This window comes from Epinephelus moara, chromosome 16 (assembly GCF_006386435.1).
Source record: "Epinephelus moara isolate mb chromosome 16, YSFRI_EMoa_1.0, whole genome shotgun sequence".
NCBI classification, from domain to species: Eukaryota; Metazoa; Chordata; class Actinopteri; order Perciformes; family Serranidae; genus Epinephelus; species Epinephelus moara.
In genome coordinates, this window is record NC_065521.1 from 30,382,151 (window position 1) to 30,405,661 (window position 23,511).

The 23,511-nt window shown below is 42.8% G+C and overlaps 2 protein-coding genes across 3 annotated transcripts in view; both read left to right on the top strand.

The window, feature by feature from the left end:
• Positions 1 to 301: 301 nt before the first annotated feature.
• tasorb (transcription activation suppressor b) lies at positions 302 to 15,798 on the top strand. Of its 2 annotated transcripts, none has more exons than XM_050064820.1 (23): positions 302 to 724; positions 2,240 to 2,385; positions 2,529 to 2,621; positions 2,709 to 2,781; positions 3,635 to 3,726; positions 3,818 to 3,952; positions 4,061 to 4,185; positions 4,298 to 4,329; positions 4,686 to 4,791; positions 5,015 to 5,118; positions 6,020 to 6,129; positions 6,587 to 6,659; positions 6,777 to 6,851; positions 7,153 to 8,010; positions 8,563 to 8,873; positions 8,980 to 9,082; positions 9,189 to 10,063; positions 10,758 to 10,880; positions 11,162 to 11,321; positions 11,417 to 11,525; positions 11,638 to 11,816; positions 13,433 to 13,567; positions 13,810 to 15,798. In XM_050064820.1, the coding sequence occupies exons 1-23, from the start codon at positions 442 to 444 to the stop codon at positions 15,336 to 15,338; spliced, it is 5,829 nt and encodes a 1,942-aa protein (XP_049920777.1). In that variant the 5' UTR covers positions 302 to 441; the 3' UTR covers positions 15,339 to 15,798. The 2 variants fall into 2 exon arrangements, with proteins under 2 accessions (XP_049920777.1, XP_049920778.1); XM_050064821.1 differs by having other exon boundaries at positions 13,813 to 15,798.
• Positions 15,799 to 16,871: 1,073 nt separating this feature from the next.
• The window catches only part of LOC126403077 (metabotropic glutamate receptor 7-like), a 163,401-nt gene continuing 156,761 nt past the window's right edge, over positions 16,872 to 23,511 (top strand). Inside the window, exon 1 of the mRNA XM_050065504.1 lies at positions 16,872 to 16,968. The gene's annotated coding sequence lies outside the window, so the exon portion shown is untranslated. The remainder of the gene's footprint in view (positions 16,969 to 23,511) is intronic.

Consider the following 23,511-nt stretch of genomic DNA (forward strand, 5'->3'; position numbering starts at 1 on the left):
TATCAAATACAACATGATATAGAACACTAAGTGTAATATAGTGTAGTATCATATATTAATGATATGATACAAATATAGTATAATTAATTGCAGAATATATCAACATATATAGAAAGGTATACATAATAGGTGTACAATCCAGCAGTCCAACAGTCCAGCAGAGAACAGCAGCATCCTCCACTTTATTCCTACTGTACCGTTCACCTCCATGTTCACGTCCATCACCCAATAGTGGAAAGCTGCAGTACATCCATCCGCCACTGGGTGGCGCGGATTTTCTCGTATGTAAACATAGTGACGGCAGCGTTTTGCAGTGGTGGAGAAGAACGTGTACGTCATTTTCACAATGGCGGAGGCTGGGTGAGGAGGAGAGTGTGTGTGTGAAGCGGCGCCGTAATCGTTAGAGCTCCATTGCCCGTTAAACGTGCACGGTGCCCGAAAATGGCCCTGAACCCCAACGCGGTGGGGAAAAGGGACTCAGAATGTACCGAGACGGACGATCTCCAGCCGGAAGGCGGCGAACCCCCGAAGAATTCAGCCGCCACCTCGGCCACAGCCAACCAAAATGGCGATCAGCCTGGATGTGGAGACGGTGTAATGCCCGACCAAGAAGCCCCTGAGCGGCGGAGGAGAGTGCAGGCAGACGCCCGGAGCTTTAGCAGTTCTCCTTCGCCGGGCCAGAGACCGAATTTTCAAATCCCAAGGAAGACCAGGGAACGGAAAGGTGGTGCTATATGGCTGCTATTTTGAACAGAGACTGTCCTGTCTTTCATAATTCTGCTGCTGCATGTTGCTAGCCTGCTAGCTAGCTAGCTGGTCTCGCTAGTTTTAACGAGTTTAACAAAACGTTCACGGATATTATAGGTTCAGATTAAAGCAACGTCACACTGTGTAAGCACGCGGATGGCCTTGACAGATGCAGCGTGACATGTTTTTGCACACATAGCTTTGTTAGCCCACCCCAGGTATCCAAGTTACCACAGAGCATTAACGTTGGGCAGCTAACGTTACCTTCCTGTGAAGGCGCCTGAAAGCAACACTTTGAGGACTGCCCGTGTGAAAGGCCACCTTGTTTGGCTTCTTCACCTTTTCATGGGACCGTGGTGTGATTGAGTGGTGCTGCTGGTGTCATGAGTGTGTTGCAGCCATCACCTGACAACATGTGCGTGTCTCATTGACCTCAGTGAAGGGCATGGATTTATCCACCCGACCCGTCTATTTAAAATGTTTTCACAGCCCCATGCCACCGTCAATGAGATCCTATAAGGGGTGTTACTGCTATATCAGAGCATCCCCTCTGCACCTCACCTCAGTAGTCCTCACAGTACACTACAACCACACTGGCCCCGACATGTCAAATAGGTGGCGGCACCCTGAGCAGCGTGGATGTTACAAACTCTGCTATCATGCATCTGTTATTTGGATATTTGCAAAGCTGAGTTGGAGTTGCTGGACTTCATATTTGGAGCCTAGTTTTCTTGCAGTATCTGATCAACTCATCAGGCTGCATATGTAATGTATAAAATATCTTACTGCCTGATTGGAAACTGTTAGACAGACCTGGCTGTGTGTGTTTTCACCCCTTTGTCTCATACGACAGATGTCTACTACTTGTCACCCCAGGCAAATGATGCACCATCCCTTAGTCTGCTAGTGGTGGTTTCTCTTCTTTGCATATGGTTGAATCAACATAATGAGCTCCATGTAAACACAGACAGATGCAAAGCTTGTCACCTGTACAGCGGTGTGTTGATGTTAGGGATACCTAGCTACTATTGTTGATCAGTGTTCAACTGTTTCTCTAAAGGGCAGCAACCTGTTGTCACAAGCTAGCTGTAGCACATGAGAAACAAGTTTAGCCTGGGATGCTGCCGGTTCATTGCAACCTCACTGAGCTGTACTAAAAGTACGCAAAGAGTTCTTGCCTGCAGGCATATCACTTCCTCTTGTACCTAATGTCTTATACACAGGGGCATGTGACTTTTTGACATTGCACTGAAGTTTAAACGCAGGTCACGTCTACCCTCTTCTTGTACAAAAAAAAATCACATTTCAGACTTGATATATTCATCCAATATTACCCTATAAATTAAAGAAGAGGATGATACTGCTGTCTGCCGGGGTCTGACTAAAAGTTTTGGCATGCTATGCAACTTGTTGTGCTTGTCCTCCTTTGCACACGCGCACATCTGCTGCAGATGCTATATGCTAATCCACTGATTCACCTCTCTGTGTGCAGGCTTGTACCAGTTTCTGCCCCCTGACAGCCGGGAGTTTGAGGACCTTGTGAAGATTGTGTCCTCGTTTTACCTAGACGCATCATCACGAGGAACCTTCTCCTACTGCAAGGCCAGGCTCATTCACAATGAGCTGCTTGAGAAGGAGGTTGGTGATTGTCTTCCTGTATCCAACAATGTCAGCGTTAACATTTTAGTTGCTCCTTTGTTACTGATGGAACCTTTTTGTAGGTTTAAAGGAACAAATAGAGCAACATTTAATAACAGTGCTGCTCCCCTTTTTTTTGTCAGTTCATCGAGAAGCGAAGAGAGATGAAACAGGAAGGGCGGACAGAACAAGAACTGACTGAGTCGTACTGCTTCCTTTACCCAGACAAATCCAAGGTATTGATGATAAACAAGTTAGAAAGCATAGTGTTCTTTCTTGTCATGTGACGATTCTGAGCTTTGTATGTTCTCTTGTATGTCTAGCTCCACTTGATCTGTGAGAAGGGTCTGTCTGTTGGACATGCCAGGATAACTACACTAGGGAATCCATTAAAAGGTAAATTACTCTCTTGCATGTTGCTGTTGCCTCGAAAGGAGACTATTGTTAAAAATGGAGGGATTTGCAGCATACTATGTCCTCTGTCCTTGGACACTTAGAGTGGATTTAGCAGGGGGAAAAATGGAAGAAACCTCAGGATAAGTAACTGCGAAGGGATCCCTCTCCCAGTATTGAGATATGATATTGTTTTAAGGGTTGCCAGCCTTATTAGTTTCCTGTTTTGATGGATTTTATTTGAAACTGATAGATGTTTGATTGACACTTTGACCTGGTGAACGTACTGAACTATAGATAGCTGATACATGCCATATCAGCAGCTGGGGATGGCTCTGATATATCCAACAATATATCACTTAAATGCTGGTTCACAACTGCCTGCTCAGGAATGACAGTTTCGTCTTTTTCTAATTGATATAGTTGTTATGGTTTGATATCGTGCTGGGTGATTAATAGAGAAAATTCAATATCACAATATTTTTGTCCAAGTACCTTGATATTGATGTTGCGACAATACTCTAGGGTTGACTGTTGGTGCTTTCACAAAATGTTTACACAATTAGACGTTTGATAGATAATCATCGGTAATGTGTAGATAATGATTAAGTGGGTTAAGGCAAATAATAGAACAGTCTGGTAAGTTCAGAGAATTACATTACTGTAATTCAGCCTATAAAACCAGGAAAAGACAACACTAAATATAGCACCATCTAAAATCTAATATGATATCTAGTTTCATCATCTCAATATCAATAACATATTGATGTATTTCCCAACCCTAGTTTGACTTTTAGAGTGTGAATATGACATTTAAATGTGACAGAGTATGATGATTTTCCGTTTGTCATTGCAGGTGTTTATGTCTCCAAATATTCTGATCTGTTACAAATGAATCCCTTTGAAGTCGGCTCGTCCGGAGACATGATCGTTTTTAAAGTTATGAGGGTATGGCTGCCATTCTATTTTCATTTTGAGATGTTGACTGATTTATGATGCTCGCAGGACTTTAAGCTGACCAGTGTGTTTTGTCTCCCAGGGCCGAATAAAGCACATTCATGAGAACATGCCTAAGAATGCCATGGAACCTACTCCCAAGTTTGACTGTCACTTGTCCAAAAGTGGCAACAGGGTCACGTCTTTGCTGTCTTACAGGGCTTTTGAGCTCACACAGGTAAACATGGCTTCTTTTACATTCACTTACTGCACATATTGTGTTACCAAAGTCATTTGTTTCTTGAACAGAACTTGTGAGTTTTGATGTGTCTTTCTTGTCTTGTAGCAATATTTTTTCGAGTTTGCATTTGATGAGATCAAGAATCGGCCCAGGCATGTGTACCCCTACGCTGTGGTTTCCTTTAAGTACAAAGGGAAGGAAGCTGCAGCGACTCCTATGACTTCACACAGGTACGTATTCCTGCAGGAAATGGTAAAACTCAGCAAGTACCTTCAGGTGGTTGGGGAGGTATGCACGGCGTTCTGTGTTGTAACAAGGCTTTTTTTTTTCTCTCCGTAACAGGTTTAACACTATTTCCCCTGAAGGAAGTCGAGGTAAAACATTTCTTAAACTTATATATTTGATAAATATTTAATGAATCACACAAGCCATTTCACACCAGGAGTGGAAACACTGCTTTAACCAGCTACCCAAGATCTACCTTAAACACTTTGATTTGCACGCACACTTTTTTATCAGTAATAGAAGAGTGCATTTTCAGTGATGCACCCCCAAAATTATCCAAATTAGATACAACTGCCAGTTCATAAGAGTTTAAAGAAGTGTGTGTGTGTGTGTGTCAAAATATGTGCCTTTTCATTGACAACCCAGCAGTAAATAAAAGCTATGAACGATGCTTTCTCTTTGTATCTTTCCCGACCTTTGACCTGTGCTTTTTATTGTGTTGCAGGGAAGAGCTGCTACACTGTGTGGAGTGGTCCACTAGTAAACAAGGGCCAGGAGTTGTTCCCAATCTGTTTACGATCCTCCTCACGCCCCTACCTCCCTTTCAAACTGTGAGTAAACTGTTATATAATTCTGTGTATCTCCAGAAAACCTCCACAGTGCTATTAGAGTTTCCACTGGTAATTATTAAAGACACTTTTTGCCACAAAACACTTTTATGTGCTGACCTTTAACACGGTTGAGAGGAAGTTAGAACTCACTTCTTGTTCAATATACAGACTATTTTTTCCTTGGAATTTGTTGTGATTTGCTGTTTGATAAATCCCCACCAAGGCCTGAGAAGCTGGAGGTGAGTCGAGGCATGCAGCTGGAGCAGGTGAAGCGCAAGATTCCCTCCGTGCTCTTTTCTTGGGACACCTACACTGCATCACGGGAAGGTCAGTTCTGACCACACCTATGTGTGAACCTCATGATTAAATGATAGGAAATCGCCCTGGGGATGTAGACGGTAATGCATTACCTGAAATTAAATCCATAAAGTTTTTCTAAATGCATACGCTGCATCATGTACAAGAGAAACAGCTACTAAACTAAAGACATCGATATGATTATTAACAAGGTGCTCTGCATTATTTAAGATAAAAATAAGCCTATAGAAAAGAACCACTACATAGATGAGTTAAAAGGCTGTACCAAATTTCTTTTTTTTACGTTCATGCTGCTATTGAGGTTTTCAAATTAAGCTTCAAATCTCCTATCATATTTTATGATGTCATCGCCCTTAAGCAAAAATCAAAAGTCCTCAATTTGAATAAAGTGGTTCATAATATTAAATGACTTAGTGATCTTTGTTAAGTTTCAGCAACATAAATACAACAAAAAAAATTCGACTGCTGTGAAAATGTTGTTTTTGAAAGGCTTAACGCTAGCTAATATGTAGTGAAGCAAAATATTTTGATAGATAAAAACCATTTTGTGAATTTTTCAAACGACTACATCTGGATTTTTTCATAAAATTTTGACCTTTGGACCACAGAACGCTCTGGAGTTGTTGGAATTGTTTGAATAAGTAGGAAACAATCCAACACAGGAATCTGATTTTACAAATAGTATAACACTAATAAAATAAGTGTAGCATGTGTAATCCTTATCTGCAACTGTACAGAAATACCAGGTTTAAACAGAATGAATAGATGTACAAATAAAAGCTGTGCAGCATCCAAATGTCGATTTAGAATTCAAATGCCAAGGTTATGAATGAAGCTTCGAACTATTCGGTACACCACAAATGAGTTATAGGTCTGCTTTGTATTCCAAAATGCTTCTCTTTGTCCGCAGTGATGAAATGTGGGATGTCCTGCAGCCTGTTTGAGGTGGTGGATGGAAAAGGCAAACCAACCAGCGGCAGCTTGGCAGCACTGGTCAACAAACTGGAGAGGGACAGGATGGTGAGTCACGCTGTAGCTGTTACCTACCAGGCTCTCATGCATGAAAACCCCCAGAATCAGTTCACTGAATCAGTTTGCCAATGATATACTCAGTGGTGAATTTAATTCAAGGACTCAGGGTGTCCACTTTAAATGGAAAGCTTGTGTTTTGGATCCTTCTTGTTTCAAAATCTGAGAAGAATAAGAATAAATATCAAGTCAGTTACACAGTGTTGCATTTAGCATCGTCATTTGATGTAATTAATTGTTCAATGAACAGTTTTTTTTACTATTTAACAAGAAACTAGTGCAGGGAGAACATCTGTCAAACTGTTTTAGTAACTATAAACAAATACAATAAATCTGTATACAAGTATACACACAGGAATAAGTGCAAACCTGTATTATAATGGCTCACATTATCTGGTAATGATACACCCTGGTGCTCCTGACTGTAATGCATACTCTCTTTATTTAGGTGCTGGTGAAGTCCTTGTTCGACAGGGGCTTTCTCTTCCTGCTGTCCTCAGCGCAGATGGTTGAGTCCAAAGGTGCCGAAAAGCTTTTACTCTCCTCTCATAACTCTCTGCTGTGTCAGTTGAACACCTACTTGTTGCCTTCGGTGAGGGTCAAGCTTTAAAAAAAAATCTGTGCTGTTTGTTTTTTAGAGCGGCGGGGGCGCGTTGAGAAGAACCTGCAAGCATTATTCATCTTTCAGGAGTCAAGGATGGTTGTCAAGTACTGTAAGTATTATTCGCTATCTATCCATCTCTGGTGCTGATCCAGTGGCAGCGTCTGCATGAAGCTCCCAATTGGAATGTTTTATTAGCGAGGGGAGAATGTTGAAATACAACAGAAATCTTTCTCACATCTACCTACTGAAGGCTCCTCTTTTTTTAAAAAAATAAAAAGCACATCAAAAATAGAGTTGAGAGGCTTCAATGTCACAACACTGACTCCTGTTAATAAGATCCCGTCTCTAAAGACTCATAGTGCAGGTCTTCACCTTTTGCATAACACTAATATATGTGTCCTCCATTGCAGCATCCAGACTGTTCGAGCCGGAGCCACTGACGGCAGAGCCCCAGCCTGCTATCCTGTCCTCCATGGATCCCTTCATCCCTGCTCTGCACTACGCGCTGTTCAAGCTGCGCCCCAACCCGGGCAAGGACCTGAGCCTCGGGGTGGAGCGTCAGGCCACTGATTACCTAACTCGTATGGATTCGGGCACAGTGCGGCCGTTCATTCTGCCCGACTACAAATATAACGTGGACGATAGGACCAACCCGCTCCCAGTGCCCAGACCCAAATTTAACATGGAAGCTGTGCTGCGTTCTTACATCCACAACCCTGCCAACTACATGTTATCTCTGAACAAGACAAAGGACATCATTGAAAGAATACGGAACCCCGTACCCATACCTATGCCCATACCCACACCTGCTCCGGCCCCAGTGGAATACAGTCCCGTTTCTGACTGGGGCGGCTCGGACAGGGGCTCAGACAGGCCAGAGAGACCCGCAGAGAGGTTGCCTCAGGAGAGGCCGCCTCCAGAAAGGCAAGCACAGGAGAAGCCGCCCTCAGACGGCACCAGACGGAGGCAAGGGTCGGGGCATTCAAATGGGGCCCAGCCACAGCACAAGTCTGATGCTGAGCCCCAGCCGCAGCCCGCTCAGAGGCTGCGACTGTCTCAGAACGAGTATGATAAAGACAAGATGAAACAGTTGCTTAAGCTAATCCAGCTTCATAAGAAAGCACTAGTGAAGGATCCTGGGAAGGAACGGGGTGAGGACGTGGCTTGGGACGCCAACAGTCTAAAGAGGAAGTTTGAGGGAGACGAGAGGGGGGGCACGAACAAACACCCACGCACAGATCCGCTGAGCAACGGGGAACCCAGTCGAGGTGAGGTGGGCTGCAGCTGTCTGTGCAGCTTAATTTTAAAATGTGTAATTTAATTTTAGTTTTTGGACAGTTTCCACCTACAGCTTCCAAAGTCAGTTCCTCTGAAAGAATGAATATTATATTAGTCTCACAACACAGTCTGATTAGTTCTCAGTAATTGCATTGCAAATTAAAAAAACATTGCTGCCCATTGGCACTAGATTAACAAGCAGCCTGTGTATTGGCTTACAAATGAAATTACTTTGATCGTTTACATTTTTAAATGTCAAGATGCATTTTTGTTGCTAATCCAGATAGCTGTTCCTATTCCTGTGTGCCAGTGCATCAAGTGTCACAACTGTAGAGTTCAGTGCAGTAGAACTTGAAAAATCTGTCATCTCAATAAAGGTAGTTTCAGTTTCCACGGTGAATAACATTTCAACTATAATACCTTCTCTACACTCCCTATATATTGCACACAAAGCTTTGGTTATTAAGGAGCTTAGGATATTCTTGTACACTAATGTACCAGATTTAACACATGCCTCTAATTAATTGTGTGTATCCTGCTAGGAGCCCAAGCGGATGAGATGGGAGACGAGGGTGGACAGAGCGACAATCTGACAGCAGTGATGGAAAGCATGGGCATCTATGACACTGACCTGAGGGCTCATGGCAACACCAACGCCTCTACGGTCAACGAGACCCAGCGCCTCCTCAAGATCCTTCTGGCTACTCTCAACAAAGCTGTGGCTCAGGGTTCAATGTCTGCACAGTCAAACCACGGCGAACCGTCGACCGGTCCAGGGAGGGGGGAACCCGCCTTGCCTGAACCAGATGTGAAGAAACAAAACGAGCCTGCATCTCAAACAAACTACACAGAGGTGAGATGTGAACAGCTGATACTAGGGTTGTTGTTTTGGAATATTTTACCATGAATTAAACGTGTTTGTGCATCTAAAAATAACCACTGGTGTTTCCTCTGTTTAGGAGGACATGGACTGTAGCCCTGGTAGTCCACTCAGCGCTGGCTCCCCAACAGAGCAAGCACACACCTCAGACAACCCAGCCTGGGTCAACCCCGCCGATGAAGGTATCTAAAGCAGTCTGTAGCACACACAGATCTTTCCCTGGAGGCATGTTTAGATCTAGTTCACAAGGCATTACTGTGACAAGTTCTTCTGTCTTCTCTCCTCCAGACAAAGCACAGCCTTTCACTGAGCCAAAGCCCGAGCCAGAGCCAGAGCCGGAGCCTGAGCCAGAGCCGGAGGCTGTGATGGTGGCAGAGAGCTACCCAGAGCCGAAGACGCCTGCAGCAGTGGAAGTAAAAAAGGCGGCTGCACCACCCACGTTACCAGTCGTTGAGGAAGTTCCCTTCAGGCCCTCCATCAGCCTGGACACCATACTTAACCAGGAAATACACAGTCTCACCTCTGACATTAAAAACATCATGACAACGCACCGCATCTGCTATTCGTCGCAGCTGCCCCCGCGGTTGCCTCCACGCCACTGCTGGCAGCCCAGCAGCTGCTTCTCAGACTATGTCGTACCGTACGTTTCCCCCGTCCCTATTCAGGGGCATGTCAAAGCACTGTGTGAGAAGATGGACAAGTTGATCCCGGCCCCACCTGCTCCCTCCAAAGTCACTTCCCCACCTCCCCCAGTGACAACATCTAATCTTACAACACCGCCCCCCACCCCTATGCAGACTTCCAAAACTAAAGAGGACCCCTCGCTGTCGAAGAGCACCGCGTCACACAGGGGTAAAATGGGCACTGTCAAAGGGGTGGCATCTGCTAGGTCTAAAACTGAAGGCTTATCAGCAGAGTTGGGGGGAGAGATCTATTCTCCCTCTCAAGTCACAGCAGACTCTCCAGAGCACAGGTCCCAAAACCCAGGCTGTGCTTCTGGGAGTGGGTCCAACCTGCTGGCTGGCAGCCTCATTGGTCAGCTGAAGCCTGAAGTTTTCAGCAGCCTGGTGGAGATCTTTAAGGATGTCACCAAGAACACAGTCAAATTCTACATCTACTCCGGGGACGAGGGGGAAGAGAGCACCGTCTGCAAGGAGATCAAGGTACGATATGTGGTCTCAGTGTGGTGTTGAAAGCAGAGCAGCGACTGTTATTCACATTATTGATTAATCTGTGGGATGGTTTTGTGTAATTAATTGTTTAGTCAATAAAATGTTAGGAAATACTGAAAAATGTCTTTCAGAAGTTTCCAGAACCCTAGATGACATCTTCAGTTTGCTTGTTTGGTCCATTCAGAAGCCCAGAACCCAAAGATTTTAAATGTACATCTAAATATAAACTTCTTATATTTGAGATACGGGAACTGGTGATTGATTTGAGAAACTACTTTAACTTTAATTGCCCTAAAATCGCTATCTAATAATTTTCTGATTCATTTCATCGAATAATTTCAGCACTACATCAGTGTTATTATTACTAATGATTTTACATCGTTGCACATACATTTTCTCTCATATTCCTCATTTGTACACTTAATGTAGTTCACTTTTTTATTGCAGCAGCTTAGGAGATTTCTGCAGTGGTAAACTGCACAGGCATACACAAGTGACACTGCAGATCAGATCCACAGTGGGAATGTGAAAGGCTACACTAGCTCTTCTTTGTCTCTATGTGTTCCATGTCTAGGTGCTCAGCTCTTTCTGTATGTCAGTCAGTCAGTATTTGTAAGTGTAAGAGAGAAGGACACGTTCATCTGTCTGTCTCTAACAATTACGTCTCTTCCCGTCTGTCACAAAGGAGTACTTGAAAAGTCTTGGCAACAGCGAGTGCAGCCCGCAGACATTTCTGGAAAACAGCGGCAGTTTAGATAAACTCCTCATCATCATTCAGAACGAGGACATCGCTGCACATGTGCACAAGGTATGGTCACGGTCTCACGGCATCAGCTGATCGAGACAGTGATCAAACAGGAATAATAACTTCCTCCTATTTGAATTCAAACATCTGCTTCAGAGTATTTTTTTTTTTTATCTGGTTGCTCTGTTAGATTATGTTAATTCACAGGGTTATTATATGCATATTGCATCATGATATATGTTACATGAAAACATGTTTGATTGATTTATTATGTGAGCAGAGTTTTAATAGAAGAAGCAATAGAAGAACTCATTTGTAAAAACCTCATCTTTCCACCCCTGCAGATCCCGGCTCTGGTGTCTTTGAAGAAGTTGCCTTCAGTGAGCTTCGCTGGAGTGGACACTCTGGACGATGTCAAGAACCACACTTATAATGAGCTGTTTGTGTCTGGAGGCTTCATGGTGTCTGATGAGTTTGTCCTCAACCCTGACCTTATCACACAGGGTAAGTTTTACTTTTCTTCTTGGGAGCTGTGCGAGCGCATTGGAAATTCATCAGGTGGACAGTACTTGAGCGCTCATGTTGCTTGTTTCGTGCAGATCGTTTGCAGGGCCTGCTGAAGTTCTTGGAGGAGCAGAGCACTCCTGAACACCCCTGGCAGTGGAAGGTGCACTGCAAGTCCCAGAAGAAGCTCAAAGAGCTGGGGAGGTGAGTGTCTCAATAGGAGCTTTAGTTATCAAATCAAAATGGTCTTAAGCAACTTGAGCTGTGAATAAACATCTTGACACTGTCTGAATCTACTTTTTCTGCTCTCTTAAAGGTTAAACACCAATGCCATGGGGCTGCTGAACCTTCTCACAGCCTATCAGAAGAAGCACCTAGTGGAGTTCCTCCCTTATCATGAGTGTGACACCCAGTCGCGTCAGGCTCCAGACCTGGAATGCCTGATCAAGCTCCAAGCCCAGCACACACAGCAGCGGCACCTTATCTTCCTCACAGGTATCTTCATCCTCATCAGCTTAGACTACATCTTTCCACCAGTCTTCTGAAACAAGCGTCACACTACAAAGTTATGTGTCAGTGGGAGGTAGGAGTGGGCGATGTTTCGAACATTTTTAATGTACTCCAGTATCATTTTATGAGGGATATGGCAGATGACAGTATCAGAAAAAAGGCAGCCCAAAAGTAGGGTCCCCTGTTTGTAAAAGAGACTTATTCTCCCTCTCACTCACACATATACACACACAGGCTCCCTAAACTAATCACGCGCCCACCAATTTAATGTCAATCATTGAGTTCACCTTAATTCAAAATGGGGGAAGATCCAGGAGTGGGCCGATCATATGGAGATGGCAAAGGCTTCTATACTCTTTGTAGGTGTTTTGGCTTCAGGATTGCAGATGTAAAACAGACTGCTGTACTTAAAATATGCCACAGAATGATTGCTGCTAAAGGTGGCAGTGCCATTAATCTGTTCCATCACTTAAAACACTACTTAGTGCAGAACACAGCAGTTAAGCCAGTCCCCACTTTGAAAAAGACGGTCAAACTAGCCCCCACATTGTTATGCAGTATGTGTATACACTAGGTATTATGGCAAGAGAGTCTAAAAACTCACTTCAAAATAAAAGCAATTGTTGAACTTCACATTCATTCAGTAAGTCAATAATTAAAAATAATAAATATACTAAGTAAAATAAAACAAAATGAAGAAATATTTGATAATAGTTAAAAATAAAATCTATAGCCTCCCAACTGTATTTTAGAGAAAAAAATTGAACTTTAATTGTGTGAATATTTAATCAAACTTACTAACTCAGCATGTGCTCAGCTACTGATGATTAATTTAGAGAATTTGTTCCCTGCTATATACTGCCCATTTGTGTCGTTCCTGTAGAAAAAGCAACATACAGAGACTTAATGTGGCCTGTAGTAATGGTATGAGAATGCTTTTTAAACGATTATTCAGGCCTTGAGCTGAGCTCACTTGGATTTTCATTAAGTCTGTGGAAGCACTTTGTGGGTGCAGTTTCCTGATTTCTCTTTTTCATATAAAGTTTTATAATGTAGTTAATGTATGTAAAGTTATTAATTTATTTATTGTATCTGTTGTATTTTTGTACATATTGTCTTTATTTAGTGCGTCATGGACCTTTCTCTGTGCCCTTAATAAAGTCTTATTATTAACAAAGAATACATTTACCAAGACCAATCTGACTTGAAAGTGAGAGTACCACACCTGAGAGCATCATCCAGACGATATCAGGACATTCAGATGTTGAACTCAAAAAATTAAAGCCCATTAAAGTGTTAAATATGAGCTGTGCGCCCACTAAGTTCTGATTAGTGTACTAGAATAATTGCACTGGTACGATCATACGCATCGAAATGTTGAATCAAACAGTTGTGTTATTTTAGAGGCAATATAATATATTGAGATATGTACTATATATTGTGGCATAACCCAAAAATATGAGATACTATTTACAAGCCATGTTGCTCAGGCTTATGTTGAGATGTTGGTGTGATGTGTTTTCCTTTTGTATTCTCTAAATTTTACATTATTAGAATGATTAAAAAAAAGTATTCTCTCTTGTCTTGATGTGTCTTTACAGAGAGGCCATTTGAGATGTTCCTACAGTACTCCAGAAATGGAATAGTGATAGGGAGCATTGATGACGTTATGAGCGGTTTCCACAGTCTGATTGGCTCCATCAATCAGAATGAGCTTCCAACACCGCCCTCCACAGGTGGGTAGCGTCAACAGCAGGACCAAACACCAAAACACTCAGAATTCCTTGTCATTTTGCTGCAGTGTAATTGCTTTGCTAAATTGCGTTTTGTTATCTCACCAATTAAAGATGTCTGTGCTACCCAGCAGAGTTTTTAAAACACATTTGGTGCTGTTAATGCAACTGTAACACATTTGTTTGATAATATCTTCCTCTCCACTTTTCCATTTCTCTGCCTCTGCCCTCTCCTGCTCTCCCAGTAGTGAATGATGAGTGTGTGGAAGAGGAGGACATGTCATTAGACTCTGACGATGGTGAGCCAACCACCATATCAGATCCCTCACAGCAGAACCAGGCAGTTGAGAAGGGGAAGCCTCCACTGCCGCCCCCGCCAGAGACGGAGGAGTTTCGTCCTCCACTCCCAGACCAGCAGGCCACCCCTGAGAGAACTCCAACGCTGGCTGACTACAGTGCTCTGAAAACGGCCATCTCTCAGTTCAAGGCCTCCAACCAGATGGGCATAAGCTCTTCAGACATTGGCGGCTTGTCACCGGGAGGTTTTCCAGTGAATCCCCACCAGAGTTTCCTGTGTCCTTCAGCCTCTTGGTCATCCTACACTGGCTCCTCCAGCTATGCGGCCTCCCCTGCCTATCCTGCCTCACCCTGCAGCAGCACCCAGGAACAGGAATACCGCCCAGTTCCAGCAAGCGTCTCTGCCACAGCCCCAGCCCCACCCGTCATGGCCCCAGGCCAAACCCCACCTGTCATGGCCGCAGTCCCAACCCCACCTGTCATGGCTACAGCCCCAGCCCCACCTGTCATGGCCCCAGCCCTACCTGTCATGGCCACAGCCCCAGCCCCAGCCCCACCTGTCATAGCCACAGCCCCAGCCCCACCTGTTATGGCCCCAGTCCCAGCCCCACCTGCCATGGCCACAGTCCCTGCCCCGCCTGCCATGGCCACAGTCCCTGCCCCACCTCCCATGGCCACAGTCCCTGCTCCACCTCCCATGGCCACTGCAGGACCTCTAGCCAACCTGGCTTCTCTCCCTTTGGAGGTCAAACCTCCACCTCCACCTCATCTCATGATGCTGGGCCACACGTATGGCTCGGACACTGGAGGAGCTGGAGCTGCTGGGGACTCTCCGCTCACCTCCTCCCTCCCCTACACAGACCATAATGACTCAGCCCAGCCAGGCTACATGCCTGGCATTGTTAAAAATGCTAGCGGGACCCCCACGCAACATGATAGGACACTAAGTGGACCTGGGGAGGGTCTATGGGGGACAGCAGGGACCAGCACTTGTCAGACTGCTAGCAGCCAGGGTGTGGTCACATCTGGCCCACTTGACCCCAGTGGGCTCCCCAAGATTGGGGAATCCGTCGGAGGCAGCAACCCTGTTAATCAGGGGGGCAGGACTCAGGTGAATTGTGCGAACAACCTTGGACCTTCTGTGGGAATGCCCACAATGGCCACCAGGGGGGGCTCAATAGTCAGACCTAAGCTGCCTCCACATCCAATGTGTGGTGTGGGCTATGGTGGTATAGGTGGCATCCCTGGACATATGGATCATGGGCCTATGCGGGGTGGTATGGGTCCTGGTTCTTTAGGGGGCTACCGAGGGAGAGGAGTCCCACCAGTAGGACTTTGGCCTCGTCCAGGACGAGGACATGATCTGGGGGACGGGACTGGAGGGGGACCCTGCTCTTGGGGTTACCCAGCAGGCAGGGGTGGGGCACAGGATTACTACTCGGACTACACATACACTCACAATTATGCCCCTGAATAGACAATCAACGTGATCGAAGGGGCAACACAAGCGCCATACTCCAGAGACTAGAGCTGGCTGAATGTATATATTTCCTTGTCATAAACACATTGATTTAAATCGGTAAATAAGGATCCTGGTTTTCTACATTAATAAAAATTGATACAGGCAGTGCCGAGTGTCCTACTACCATGTAAACTGTACACTCTTTCCATGTGAGCTGTTTGAGACCCTGTTCAAACCACTATATTTATATTTGCCAACAAATGTTAATGGCCTTCCAGCTTCTCGGAATTTATCTCGTTATTTCTGTTTGTCCAGGTTTTGAAACGGTTTGTGAACAAGGGGAAAGGCTGATATTTTTTTAAGGAAAAAAAAAACAAACTAGTGAATTAAATTTCACTTTTGCTGTTGGTTTTCTTTTTTTATTTTACATATTTGGTTGTCCTAAATTCTATTAAAATAAAACATTTCAAATCTTGTTTGTGTGACCAGTTTGATGACAGTGTCTAGCAAACTATTAAAAAATATAAATCACAGCTGGCTTACTGTCCTTTTACTCAAACTCCATACTTCAAGCTACTTATGATTTTTATGTGCAGTGCGAAGATGAACGATAAACCTCAAATAGCAATAGACCAAAATAAAGTGCAATATGGAAAACACACTGAAAGTAAAATGATTAAATTGAAAAATTTAAATATGAATCAAGAGGTCAGTTTCTATGAGAAGGGGTGTGTTGGTTGGAGCATTAAAGAGCCTTTAGATATTATGGAAATCATTTCTGACCATGACAAGGCGCAGGGCACTGCGGTAGAAATCAGTTAAATCTATTTTCTCCAGCAGAGTAAGCTGTGTGTGGAGAGCAGTTTGGAGGAAATGCAGCACTTAAAAGCCTTTTGAGGCTCCATGCTGAGTGCCATTGGCCCCTCAACCCTTCACCACTGAAAGGATCATTAGGAGGGTTGATGTCCTCTGTGTGGGTTTATTGTACTGTGTCATTAACTCAGTGGCGTGCCTGGTGATGTTAAACACCAGAGGGCGCCGTTCCCTCTTAATGTGGAAAATAGGTTAACACTTAATCTCCAGAGCCCCATTCCAGTTGTGCAATGCATGTGCTATGGTAACTGGAAACTGTGAGAACATTTTTACCCCATTAAATCAATTGCAGCTAAGACCCATCACACACCGAGCATGATGGGTTTTTTTTTTTTTAATTAATTAATTTTTTTTGCAGCATCCATCTCCACACAGTTAAATTTACACCTGGATGCTTACGGCAGATACAGTGGAGCTGAGCTTTGGAAGGTTGCGTTCAATATATTACGGAATCCATAGAGATGTTAATGATGGAGGGGAAAGATTGATCATTGATTCAATTACTGTCCATAACTAAAGGGAGAAAAATATGATACAATACATAAATTAAAACTGAACATACAACATAGGGATTCAAATAGCAGGAATATACAATTGAGGAGCTGATTTTTTAACCAGTTGGGGGCAGCACCAACAGTCTCTAAACGCAACACTGTCATATCATCTGTCAAGTTGATTAGGCTAACCTGTTAGCATATAGCTGCCGGTTTACACGTCCAGCAAATGTGAAGCAACAATCATTTGGAGTACTATATACGGCCACTTGGTGGATGTAAGTTCAATATTCACTCTACTTCTAGTTTTGTTTAGTTCTCCATCAACTTCCGAGGGGAATATCTCGCTCTTTAGCTGCTAAAACTGCCATGTTCTAACTAACGTTAACGTTAGCTTAATTAGCGTTAGCTAGTTGCTAACTTTGTTTGCCGTTAGGTGCTGAGCAGGTGTCTCAACGGCTATATCAGAGCTGTTTCACTGAAAATATCTGCCTGGACTCGGGGCTGGTGAGAAGAGAGTGCAACAAAATATTTAAGTTGTGGGTCGTAAAAATTAAACAATAATTTGAGTTATGTTGCAACAGTAGAGCTGCCCTCATCACTGTTTCAGCGGTGGAAAGTAACTGAGTACAGTTAACGTTACAGTTACTTGAGTAATTGTACGTTATTGAAGCTAAATTCTGAGGCACTGTAGTATTTTTTTAAATTCTGTCTTCTACTTATACTTTCTTTCAGAGGCATAATCTACTGCTCTACCACATATTGTACAGATGTTGTAGCCTAACTAGTTACATTGCAGATTAAGATTTGACACTTCTACATTGGTTTCTTTTGGTTTACAAGTCATTACAAAACAGCAGTGTCCGACCCATAGACTATAAAAATAATAATCAATATTCAGACCCTTAATATTTTTATTCTGATGAGTTGTTTGAAGTATACATCCATGTTATATGCTGTAAAGCCCTCTGAGGCAAATTGTGATTGTGATATTAGGCTTTATAGATAAAATTGAATAGAATAAGAATAATTTACTCCTCTAAACCTCTGCTATTCATTTAAATAACTGTTCAAGGCACAAAGGAGTATAATTATCCAGTACTTCACAAAAACTGCAAAGCTTGTAATAAAAACCTGTGTAGCAGAATTTTACTACTCGATTATTCATCTTAAGACAAGCCAGATTTATCTGGTGACCTACCCCAGAGCTGGGATGGGAAATTTGCAGGTTGTTTAGTCCAGTGGTTCCTTTTGAAAACCACTGGACTAAACAACTAACTGAATATGTAGAAGTTAACACAGTAAATACCTCGACCAGCTGCAACAGTACAATGCTGCTTACACACTGATGCATCAGTATTATCAATTTGATGATGTCATGAATAATTATTGGCTGCATAAGTATTAGAGGGCTGATCTTCTGCAGAATCATAATACTAACATACTTTTAATGAAGTTAGATTTTGATTGAAGGAACTTATGCTGGAGCATTTTGTTACATTGGTAGCTTGACATGGATAGAGGATCCATCCGTCTATCCATTATCTTCTACTTATGCAGGGCCAGGTCAGGGGGCAGCAGGCTAAGCACGGCATTCCAATCATCAGTCTTCCCAGGAACATTTTCCAGCACGTCCTGGGGGATCTTGAGGTGTTCCCAGGTCAGATGAGATATATAACCCCTCCAGCGTGTTCTAGGTCTACCCTGTGACCCCCTACCAGTCGGTGGTCCGACATATCTGATGTTTCTGCTGTGCTTGTTTTATGTACTGTGTTGCTTTACTGGCGACCTTGATGAACCAACCCTACTGGCTCAGATGCCAAGCAATGTAACGGACGTGGGCTGCAGTAAAATGTAGGCAATTTTAGACAACTAAAATGATCCACCTAAAAAAAATCAGTATCAGTTTAAGTGTTTGATACATTTGGAATATTCTGTCTGCTTTACTGTGCACACTAACAGATTCAGGCAGTGGTAGACCAGCAACTCCCATATTCAAAAATGTTTCCGTCAGTGGAGTCCGGTGTCTCAGAGATAATGGCTTCAGTTCCACGTTGTGAAGAGCTGTTTCATGGCAAGATAAAGTGGTGAAAATATTCTAAATATAGCATACACTGCATACAAACTGATAGCCTATGGATTTCTATTAGGTTTCAGTCTATACAGACACAGCTCTCACTTTGGTTATACAAAGACTGGATGGCTTGTAGCAATGGCCCTAGTACCCCATATGCCTACAGTACCCCCACAGGACTACCTGGGTAGCAGCCCCGCTCACAGGGTTAGGGTAAACTGGTCCATATTTGATCAGTTGGTAGCCTCTTTTTCAATACAATTGCGTAAACCTTTCCAGGGAGGCTGAGCGGTGTGACTCCCCCAAAATTGGAGCACACTTTCCGTTCCCCTCTTTTATAAAAAATGATAACCACAGGCACTGTCCACGACCCCCGCGTGGCACTGATGAGGCATGTCAGCCAAGACAGCCCAACAATGTCCAGAGCCTTCAGCATCTCGGGGCGTATCTTATCCACACCTGGTGCCTTGCCAATGAGGAGCTTTTTGACTACTGCGAAGACCTCTGTCAGGTATATTGATGATGCTCTCTGTGAGTCTTCAGACACTGCCTCCTGCACAGAGGATGTGCTGGTCGGGTTCAGGAGTTTGTCAAAGTACTCTTTCCATCGCTCAACAATATCTCCGCCCGGGTCAGCAGTTCTCCTCCCCTACAGCCAGAGTCAAGCCCTGCTATCGAGAGGAGTTTTGTATTGAAACAAAATTTAAAATTGCGCCATGCTTTTCAGAATGAAACAGTTCACTTTATAATCTTTGTAATAAAGGATCTAACACTACCTGCAAGCCACCTCTTTCACATGCAAAAAGTAATTTGATTCCAGTTTTTAAAAAATCTATATATTAATATCATTGGATTGGGAAGTAAACACATCGAGAAGAAAATACTTGCTTTGTGCACTATTCCAAAGTTGGTCAAATGGGATCAGTGAGCTGTGGAGTTTCTTGGTGCCTTTGTAGGATGTAGGGCTTTAGGCCAGAATGAAATGTGGCTCTGCTCTTGTATGAGCGTAACCGAGTATCACTTCTCTTGTTACGCGCCTCAACACCTCAGATTGTGGAAATCCTCCAATATCTGCTGTTTTATTTAGTTTGCAGCCTATGAGGCAACATTGCCTCTGAGTGGGGCCTGACCAGGGGCCTGTTCTATCCTCTCGTTCAACTTACCAAGGATATCTTTTGGTTATCTGGCTTCAATAAGTCTAACATTGGCTGTCTGGATAACTGGTATCACAAAGGTGGTTATCAACTAACTCATTCAACTGTGGATTTTCCTATCAAGCCATGAGTGTGTTCATGTGAAAGAGGTGTGGTTGTTAATTATAAACCGACATCATCAGTACTGTGAATGAAGTAGCATCCATTCTTATTATATGAGATGAAACGGTGATGATAATGTTATGTTTTAGAGACAGTCATATTCATCAAAGTGAAATGTAAACAATAGCATTTAATCTTTAAACAGAAAAGACTAGAAATAATTGCCCAATATTAGAAGTAAGCCAAGGGTTATAATATGTGCAGGTGTTATTAAATATATGTAAGATATAGAGTATGTTTTGCTATATAGCCTTGTTGGACAATAATGAAACTACTCTGAATATGTCACATAAAAACACTTTGGAAGCAATGCCTTTCTGTAAAGAGTGGAGAAGTAATTAGCCTAATGACAAATGAGGTCTATCAGACTAAAATGTTGCGTTTATAATAATGAAGGCCAATTAACAGTGTGTGGATTATTTCTCTAGTTAAACACAATCTTTTTATTTCCTGTTCTCATCACACAGCTGTCTCATGTTATTCTGAGTTATAGCGATGGAACCAGAGAGTAAAATCAGCCACACTGTCAGCTATCACTCCGGGGATAAAATAAACTTTGCACAATTAAAATGCAGCTGGAATCATCATTATGTGTTCAGTGTAGTAAACAATCTCTGTTTGTTAGAAGCTCTGTTTTAAGTGAAGTGGAAATGGAAAGCCTGAAACAATGAAATTATTCTACTGACCTATATATACATACATATATATTATACATATTTTTATTCAGTGATAAGATTGGTCAGTGGCTGGGATGTTGACAGGTTGTGATTCAGTCCTCTGAAGTAGACCTGCTTCGGAGCAGGTTAGCTGTTTTGCATAAGTTACCATAATGATTTCCATCTATCCATTTTCATCGGCTTATCTGAGGCCGGGTCGCGGGGGCAGCAGCCCAAGTAAAGCACCCTCGACGTCCCTCTCCTCAGCAACTCTTTCCAGCTCCTCCTGGGGGACCCAGTTACCTTGCTATCCCCAAGTCCTGCTTCGTAGTACAGGCTTCAGGAAAACACAAGTCCTTGTTAACTTACTTACCACCAATAAACATCCCAACAGAAAATACTAAGGGACCTATTTAAAAAGTATTATATTCCTTATAAACGCCAAACTTTGTGGTGTGATTAGACACTCAAGATAATGGACATGACTGTATTTGCACAGTAAAACAGCCTAATCCAGTAATGCCTTGTGAGGCTATCTATATGAGTATTAGAAATATGAGTGACATAGTGATACCATAACAAGACTAATATTCTAGAGCCTTGCTAGCAGCTCTGTTGTGCTGTACTCAGACATGGCAGTGCTTTCCACTAACATTTTCACCCTAACATGCTGATGTTAAGCAGGGGCCTGTTTCAGAAAGTGGGTTTAATGAAAACTCTGAGTTAGTGAACCCTGAGATGAGGGAAACTCTGGATTTCCACTCCAGAAAGAGGGGTAACTTAAACTCTTGGTCAGTTACTGTGGTAACTGAGGGAACCGCACTGCAGACTTAAAGCGAACTGAACTCAGACCACTTCGGTTCGAGTGTGGTTCGCTTCAGAGGGGTCTGAGTTCTCTCGGAGTGTTTACATATATCCAAAAATACTGAGTCACTGCTCTGAGTCTGTTTAGAGGGCTGAAAAGGACCAATGTGAAAACACTGTGAATGTGCAGAGTCTGCATATGCATACATTATTATCTCTACAACTACCTTAGTAAAATAGAGGCTCTGCCTTAGATTTACCTGTTGCCATGGTGAGTTGAAGTATTGGAGCTTCATTGATGATGGCTTTTTTTTATTCAGTGAGCACAAGCTTAACTGAGTCAGAGTGAGGAAAGTGTAAATAAGTTAACCATAAAGTTAATAAAAAAGTTTTATTCAGTGTTGTCCGTTTATTCATCATTTATCAGACTTACATTTCCTTAATGAAGATAAAGTGGTGGAATCTGACTGTGTATCAGGCTGTAGATACATTACATTATATTAATAATATATAATAATATATTTGTTCAGATTTAATCTGATGGGGAAAAACACAGGAGGCAGCAACTGAAAAATAGGAAGATTTAAAACATATAGGCTAGGCTATAGATCAAAGACATAAAGACATGACTGTAAACTCACAGTCTGACCCAGTAATAATATGTTTGGTGATTTGCACTTGAAAAGACGTTGAGGTTAAAATACAGTAGATTTTAAAATGTTGCACATCTATTTGTATCTTGACTCAACAGCATTCAGTGACTTTATTTCAGCTACAAATGTAGTAAATTTAAAGACACTGAAATGCTGCACCATTGCTCACTCAGAAATATTAACATATAATCCCCAATATTAGGCTATAGGAATTATGTTCCATCAGTGCGACCAATGACATCAGTGATAGAGATCATTAGTCATTGATACTACGTGTCTAAAGCTTCATACCGATTTTTAAAATTTAAATAATTAGACCTACACATTATGTGCAATAAACATTTCGGAGCTGCTCTAACAGACTGACAGTCTGTCCTTTTTATATGTATTATTTTTTATAACACTGCACAAGGATCAGAGGTTTGATTCTGAGCTGAGGGTGAATTCTCGCTGTGTAATATTTGAATGTAAAGACAAAAACCGATGTCCAAAGAAATGATTGATGTGCATAAATTCAGTAACTTAAGACAGTCCTGAGTAACAAACTAATATCCAGCAGGATTTAGACTGTGACAGACGGTAAATCTGCGCTAATTAATGCGCTTCAATACAAGCTTTGACACGGACTGAATGAATGAGGAAATGAAACAGCGTGTAAGAGGGAGGAGACAGAGAAAAACTCAGGGTTTATTGAAGAAAACCTGTCAGCGAGCAGGTTATGTTAACAGAGTCTGTTACCATGGTGACTGACTCAGAGTTTCAGTTACCTCTCTTTCTGGAACGGATAACTCAGAGTTTCCCTCATCTCAGGGTTAACTTACTCTGAGTTTTCACATAACCTGCTTTCTGGAATACCCCCCAGGTGTAATGTTTTTATCTTAGCACCGAACACAAGGTACAACTGAGACTGATGGGTCAGTTGTCAAAAAATCATAGTGCAGGACACACTGCAATTGTGATCTGTCTGTTTTGCACAAGGAGAGGTTAAGGGGTTGCCAGAATTCGAATTGCCAGCTCATGAATGTTTGTACCAAATTTCAAGACAAATGCTCCACCACCGGTTGTTGAGAATTCACTCAAGACCACAAACATGAGCTTTATAGTGATGCTAGAGGGAAAAGCAATGGATCACCAAAGTTTCAGGTACTCATCGCCTGTGAATGATGAGAGTCTTCACCAAATTCTCTGCCAATCCATCCAATAGTTGTCAAGATATATTACTAAAAGCAATAAATGTCAACCTGCTGGCTGCACTAGACAATCACCAAAGTCAGCAAGTTTCATTCTCTGGGGACCATGACTGTCTGCTCAAAATGTC